Genomic DNA, 7,402 nt, shown 5'->3' on the forward strand with positions numbered 1-7,402 from the left:
TTGTTGTTTTAATTTTTGATAATACATTAAATAAAACGCACATTTGTTACCAAATAAAGCTGTACATTAGACATTACTTGATCATATTAAGAACATGTATCCTACATTACATGCACTACGTAGACTACAGTGTGTGTGTGTGTGTGTGTGTGTCTAACGGCAGCAGAGGGAAACTGCCGGAGCTAGAGTTGCATAGCGACCGTAAACTTTGAGTTTCTCAACAACTGGCATCAGTTAATCTGGTTGAAAAACGAGCGTAACACTGGTCGTGTGTTTGACCCATTTTAAGCGGGCTTTCTTGTGATAATGCAAGCTCAACCTCGTATAAAGGGGACAGCATCAGAGGTGGTTCCTCTCGCCTTACCCAAAGGAAAGAAAAAGTTATGTGAACTTTGCCAAGGAGCAGCGCGCCTGCAATGCACAAAGTGTCGGGTCACCTTTTACTGGTAAGTTCGAGTTGTCCTCGACATGACACGGTAGGGCTGTTCACGGCTGTCGGGACATTAATCTCACTCCTCTAAAATTTGCCTAAAACGCCTATCAACCGCGTACCCAAAGTAAACTGACAGCTCTTATTGAACCATTGGGAGTACATGTATGGTTTTAGTCTTTATTGAACGGCAACACTCTGAAGTTTCTTCACAATCAGTCAGAATCACTGTAAGTGCTACTAGCATTGAGCTAATGCGTTTTCAGCACAGTGAAAGAGAAGCATTTTACTTCCGCCTAGATCTGTTTTGGCCAACAGATGGCAGCAGCTATCTATGGCTGGGACTTACAGGCCTGAAAACAGACTGGTGTGACAGTATGGAGTCATGATACCTGGTACAAGTTGATAACAATATGACAGAAAATTAATATTTTACACGTGGTTTACTAAGAGTGCGGCCATTAATATTTTACACGTGGTTTACTAAGAGTGCGGGTGTAAAAACGCATTTGGAGGCTCACGTCACCACGTCAAAATGCATATACTACGATAAACTAGTGTCCGAAATTCAAACTACAGTTTATTTATGTCTATGTACGGTTAACTATATCATATTTAACCATTATCAACTTTCACAGATTCTTGAAAATTCTCATGAACCAGACTTTTGTCTTGATAATCTGTCCCAGTTACCTGAGTCACGGTTTCAATTTCAGTTTGAAAACTTTCCCAGAGGGCCATCTGATAAATCTGCATATCCTTGGCTTCGTAATTTCATTGGCTATGTGGAGCCTGAGTTTGAACAGGATCTGTTGCGATTGGCTCGAGTTTTATCCAAAGAAGAGAGGCGGGCATTGTCTTTCAAAGCGGACTCTCGTTGGCTGTTCCAGACTGTGGCCGGGCTATAGAAGCTCCTATTGGGTCAAATGAGATGTCAATCTAACCGGCGGAATGCAGGCTCCATTTTGTGATGAAAATCTCCGCTCTGTTGACACGAAAAGTGAAATTATGCCCGAAATATGATCGCGAGTTATCATATCTGCTGGCTAATTTGAAATGATGCAACAGCCCCCCGTGGGTCTTTATGGACGTACTAATGTGTTTTGGACTAAATCTTTTACTGGATTCGATCGAGTGGACCCTTAGCCACCTAGCAAGACCGTTTTTGCTGGACTAGCATGCACTAGGGGCACGTTATGGATCATAATCGGTGAGTCATGGCGATATTTTATCGGCTATTTTTGGAGTGCTTGTTTGACAGAGACGTTAACTGTACCTGCTGTTGTTATTGTATCTTGAAATGGTTTGCATAAATCGAATTACAAGAACCGTAGCTTTCTAATGAGATATCACATTAATACTCATCGTTACAGAGCAGTTGTGTGCATAACACAAATATGCAGTTATCACTCTGACGGCCCGCCCGCGGGCTGAGAATGTGTGAGAGCATACTCAAGATAACTCGTCTAGTATTCTTGTTTTTGTGTGCGCTTGTTCAAACCACGTCTGCGGTTCGGACGCTAAGTGGCAGTGTTCGCCATATTTGTTTCACAGCACACACCACAAGAGAAACCATGCACGTAGCACGTCGGTGTGAAGAACGATCACGTGACTGTGTCGTCAGGAGGGAGAGGAACAGCTGGAAATACAATCACCAAAACGGTTTTTTTTTTTGTTCATGTGACTGGAAGCCCTTGCTCATCTTTTTTTTCAAATGAAGGTCAACAATACCGTTCAGCATAGGTGGACAACTCTTCAGAGTCAATTACAGATCATAAGATGGTGCTCGGTGAAACCCTTATTGGCACAGTATGGGGAGTGAGGAGGAGCACGTGGTGACGTCCCTCCCTGCTGGGATTTATGTGAAGGGATGATGCATTAACGCCAGTCTGCTAAAAGCTTACAGACACTTATTGTGCTTGCTTCCCTCTCGGCCTTTTTAAAATGAACTACACGTCTTTAGCACATTTGTCGAGTTAGATTATGAACATTATAGCCTACATGTCATTCAGCCTCAGAACAAGGTATAAAGGGGAGAAAACAGGAGTTTTTATTAGAACTGAAACAAATACAACAGTTTATACATGTTAAGAGACTTACTTACTGTGGCTCAAAATAAGACTGTAAAGCTATCATTTATTATTATGCAGATAATTATATGCAAAGAAAGCTCAGCAGAGACAAGAAAGTATAGTGACCCCGCGACCCTAGAAGACCCCTTTTATTTGTGTGCACACCAGCTAGTATGTCAGCGTTGATGTGACGTGGCCGGATCGCTGCCTGCTCGCTGCCTCTGTCCCAAGACCAGAAACACAAATACACTGGCGCGAACACGCATGCTCTTCAGTAGAAGAAGGAAAAAAAGCAAGGAAAACCAAGACAGTTTCCACAGAAGTGTGCAAAATTACAGACCAGTTATGTAATGGCATACATTTCAGCATGCCCTCTGAGCACTCAGATGATCTTTTCTAAATGGGATAGAGGCTCTGCTTTGGAAAATGTTAGCAAACCAACTGATATAAACAGTATAGACACATTTCCCTCAGTACAAGTTGCAGCGAAGTTGTTTAGTTAACTGATCGAGCTCTGGACTGAGCTACGTTTTCTGTTGTTTTGTGTTGGTTGAGGTTTGTTGGATTAAAAACCTGCAGAACTGACTCTGCTTGTGATTGCTGCGCTGCCACTAATTTCTGTCCTCAGTACCTTCCCGTTACACAACATTCCCCGCATTGTGCCCAGAGGGGACTCAATGGATCCAAGGCGGCTGAATTGAAAGAGGGGAAACTGAGGCAATGAGTCCCTTGAGGCAAATTTGCGATGTGACATTGAGGCTATTTGAATAATTTTGACTTGAGGGAGGGAGTCAGTTCGGGAATATAAACATGACCTTCCGTATTCCTCAGTAATGCAGAGCACCAGCAGGATGACTGGGTGGGGATCCATGAGAGAATCTGTCAGTTGCTGGTTCCCATTCGCACCCCAAAAGTTCTCCAGCAGGCTGAGACAGAGCCTAATAAGGTGAGGACCTATGTGATGCATTGGGACCACATGTACACACATACTTCTTGTTTTGAGTTTGAGTCTAGTTTAGGTTTCTCACTGTCAAGGAAAATGCAACGAATAACATGGGAGTCTGAAAACTATCTTCAGGCCATTTTTTATTTTCCCTCGAACGGCCTAGTGTTTCCTTTCCAGGTTTTTTGTTTTAACTGTCATAATTTCATACGGCTTAAGTTTCCGAATCCAAACCCGGAGCACACAATGAAATGGTAGAATTAACTGTCCAATAACAACAAGACAGCACAGATTCTCACAAATTCAGACGCAGGAAATCTCAGGAAACAGTGACGGTAAAACACACGGACCTTTGCTATTACGAAGTAAGCTGAGTGAAAATGTCATGAAACACAGAATCGATAAGGGTAGAGGGATAACAAGGCTTCCTTACTGCACTCTACACTGTTTTAGTCTCAGTTCTCCCCCGAGAGTCTTTTATTTGAGCAGCAGGTTGTCATGTGCTGTGACTGACATAAGTGCAGGGAACTACTTAAAAACTGTTTTTCTTTTTCCTTTGAATAACTACCGTAGAGAACAGCTGACAAAGTTATTGTTTTCCTAAAGTTAAATTGAACATTGTTTTCTGAAATTTACATCAAGGTTCCTTTTTGCTTTCCTAGTCTGGTTTCCAGAGCGAGTTCCATCCTCGGTGATCAATGTGTGGGTGTTACAATGGTGATATTCAAGCTTATATGGGATATTCCTGTGATTGCTGTCAGTAAAAAGAGTGGTTTTGGTTCCCTGCTTAGGTGGAGCTGATTGAGATTTGCAGGTCGGTGGCTCAGAGCAAGCTGTCTGAGGGGAAACACCGGGAGGCTCTGCCGGCCGCCCGGTGCTGCCTGCGCTACTCCAAAGACGTCCACGGCCCCAAGACTGTCCAAATGGTCCCTGCCTACCTGCTACTGGCTGATGCTAACATGGGTGAGGAAAGAGCTCAAATCGTCTCCTTTCTCCTTCCCCTCATATGATGTTTAATGTGTGCATTTGTACTTTCCAGGTTTGGGTGATCTAGCCCAGGTAACGGAGCTCTTGGCACAGGCAGAGTGGGCGGTGTTGAAGAGCCCGGAGCACTCAGTCCACCACCGGCTGCACAGGAGCCTGGGCCGCCTCCACGCAGCGACTGGAAACCTTGAAGCAGCTCTGTTCGACTTCGCAAATGATGTCCGTGTCATAAGTAACTCGCTCACCAGAGTACATGAAGTATTTTCAACTGTTCAGTTACTTTGTATGCATTGTGAGAAGCAAAATGAGCACAAGTTCCCGCACTTTGATCACCATATGAACTTCTCTCACAGCTTGTAAATATTTTTTTAAATCTGAGTGAGATCAGAACAGCATAATGGTGTACATTGTTGATCTCTCAGGATGTACAACATTTTGCTCCTTTTTGTGTCATGTACGCCCACCAACATTGGAAATCCATATAAAAATACCTCCTATAAAAGCTGATTTCTCTGATTTCTTTCTCAGATATACTTTGCCAGTGAGGAATATGGTCTGGACAGCACGGTCGCCTGCGGCGGCTACTTTCTCATGGCTGGTGTGTTTGCCAAACAGGGCAAAATGCCCCTTGCTCGTTCCTTGTACTCTAAGGTAAAATAAATCAGATGTGATGAGGCATGAGGCAATTTGTTCCAAATCTTTTTTTGTTTTGTTTATGTGCTGCATGGTTTATCTTATATTGCTCATATTGTAGGTGGCACAAACTTGGCACGGCCATTTGACCAAACTCCTCGAGACCCACGCCCAAAACGTCCAAGATCCTGACAGGGTGTTGGAGCCCTCTTATGGTTAGTGTTGTCATCAAACATGGACACTTTGAATGTGATAAAGAACCACCACCATTTAGGATTTGCCGCACTATTAAAACAGAAAGAATCAGAAAATTTCATCACCAATCCATCATTTGCTCCACTCACTAAACAGCAGAGATCTCCATCGGCGTATCACAAAAAAAAAAAAAAAAACAAGGTCAATAGTGCCTATCTTTATCTGAGCTGTCTTGCTGTGCAATCCGAAAGCTAAACCCCAGATTTACACTAGCGTGCTTAGGGCTGACCTGAGACCAGTGCTGACACATCTCTGGCTGTGCAGCATCCGCACCACTAGCCTCTATCGCAGTTGCTGCCCTACATATGATTCTAAGCCTGTTAGCTGCCGTGAAATTTCCAAGGCTCCCTGGGATGTTTACCGGGGAAAAGTGGGTGTGGAAGCTCAAACAAACTATACAGAAGACGCAGACAAGATCAGAATTTTATGTTGATCACGATTAAATTAATTAGGTGTTTCAATCTTCAAATATACAATGTACTTATGCCCAGGGTAGTATAGTGTAAAAGTTAACGAACATGCGCATCTTTGTTTCTATCCCTGACTTTCAATTTCAGCCCAGCGAGTTGAAGTGCACGATTTGTTAAAATCCATGTTGGAGTTTGAGCAGAACTACTCCAGAAAAGACTCGGCTCAGGTTGCACTGGTGGCCCACTGCCTGGCCATGCTGTGGTTCCTCGGAGGAGACTCCCTAAAGGTGAGTCACCTGTCGAGGTGTCCAGGCACTGAAGGTTCGGTTTGACACAGTGACACAGTTCCACATTTCCCCTTTACACGCCTACTTTGGCCGGCCGGACTCAAGATGGGATTATCTCTAATTGGTAAAGCCGTAAAGATGAGGTGGGAATTAGCGGGAGTTGATTTGACTGTCTCGATTCTCTGACGTCCTCCAGTCTCTGTAATGCCTCGAATGCTTTTTTGTGTGTGAAAACCGCACCTCTTTAGATGTGAGATGAGTGAGCAGATCTCCAGTGTGTCACGCCAGTTTAGAGAATGTGAGAAATAGTGTGTGTGTGTGTGTCCATACCACTGATTCTACAGGACGTGCTGTACCAGTGAGGTGACTGCCACAGAATTAACACCGTGTTGGGGTCTTAGGTTCAGTGGGTCCTGGGCAGGTGGGTTTTGAAGATTGGATAAGATCTTATGGCAAAGTGCAAGTACAGCCTCACTCATAGAAACAGACACGACACCAGAGAGGTAGACGACTATCAGTTTATATGTTCTATTGTTTTTACACTCGTGTTTCTATCTGGTGGTTTGGTACAGCTGGATGAAATACAGTTGTTGTTTTTTTTTTATTTCACCCACACCAGTTTCCAAAACTCTTTTTAAAATGGTGACTTTTCACTCAGGTCAAAATGTTAAGCAACATAGGAAAGTTAGCACAGTACTTATAAACTGGCAGCTGTAGGAAGGACAATGGCTCACCAGGATGGTGTTGCATAACTAATCCTGAGGGCCTGATTGAACAGTATCTTTGATTACATTTTTGCTTGCCTTCCTCAATACGGAGATCGTTGTCAGCTATAACATTTGCTCAACCTCTGTGCCATCAGGCCACACGTCTACTGTTCAGTCTAACTCTCTCTTTTTCCTTATATTTATTGAACTACAAACTAAAAAATAAATAATGCACAGGAGCCTTGGTATTCACGACTGAGAGAGCTCTGGGTGGATATAACACAAACACAAACACTTGAGTAACACTTACACAATTCATAGCTGTTTACAAATTGCAGGAATTCCCCCGGATTCCACTGCAAACTTCAATGAATTCCACATTGTGCCTGTCATGTTTCCATCTCAGCATGCATGGTTTTGTCAGCAGTATAAATCAGTGCGTTGATATCCTCATTTTCTCTTGGTTCCTAACCGTGACAGTGTAACGACGTACCACGTCAGGTTTGTGTCGGAGGAGTTAAGTGGGATAAGTCAAGCCGACCAGGTTGCAATCCAATTTTCACTTATATTATTACATAAGTCAGCTTTACGCTCCCCGGAGAGTCTAACAGCTGCAGCTGCTGTGTTTGTTTCCGTGTGTGTGTGTGTGTGTGTGTGTGTGTGTGTGTGTGTGTGTGTGTG

At 43.6% G+C, this 7,402-nt stretch overlaps 1 protein-coding gene across 2 annotated transcripts in view; it reads left to right on the plus strand.

Annotated features, from left to right (window-relative positions):
* Positions 1 to 306: 306 nt before the first annotated feature.
* The window catches only part of zmynd12 (zinc finger, MYND-type containing 12), a 7,506-nt gene continuing 410 nt past the window's right edge, over positions 307 to 7,402 (plus strand). The window contains exons 1-8 of one of the 2 annotated variants that reach the window (XM_031844316.1): positions 307 to 446; positions 3,334 to 3,448; positions 4,237 to 4,408; positions 4,485 to 4,648; positions 4,958 to 5,080; positions 5,184 to 5,277; positions 5,875 to 6,014; positions 7,202 to 7,265. In XM_031844316.1, coding sequence (XP_031700176.1) covers positions 307 to 446; positions 3,334 to 3,448; positions 4,237 to 4,408; positions 4,485 to 4,648; positions 4,958 to 5,080; positions 5,184 to 5,277; positions 5,875 to 6,014; positions 7,202 to 7,265 — 1,012 coding nt within the window. The remainder of the gene's footprint in view (positions 447 to 3,333; positions 3,449 to 4,236; positions 4,409 to 4,484; positions 4,649 to 4,957; positions 5,081 to 5,183; positions 5,278 to 5,874; positions 6,015 to 7,201; positions 7,266 to 7,402) is intronic. The other variant, XM_031844315.1, reaches the window with a different exon arrangement.

This window comes from Anarrhichthys ocellatus, unplaced genomic scaffold (assembly GCF_004355925.1).
Source record: "Anarrhichthys ocellatus isolate YVR2014 unplaced genomic scaffold, GSC_Weel_1.0 scaffold5, whole genome shotgun sequence".
In the NCBI taxonomy this organism is placed as follows: domain Eukaryota; kingdom Metazoa; phylum Chordata; class Actinopteri; order Perciformes; family Anarhichadidae; genus Anarrhichthys; species Anarrhichthys ocellatus.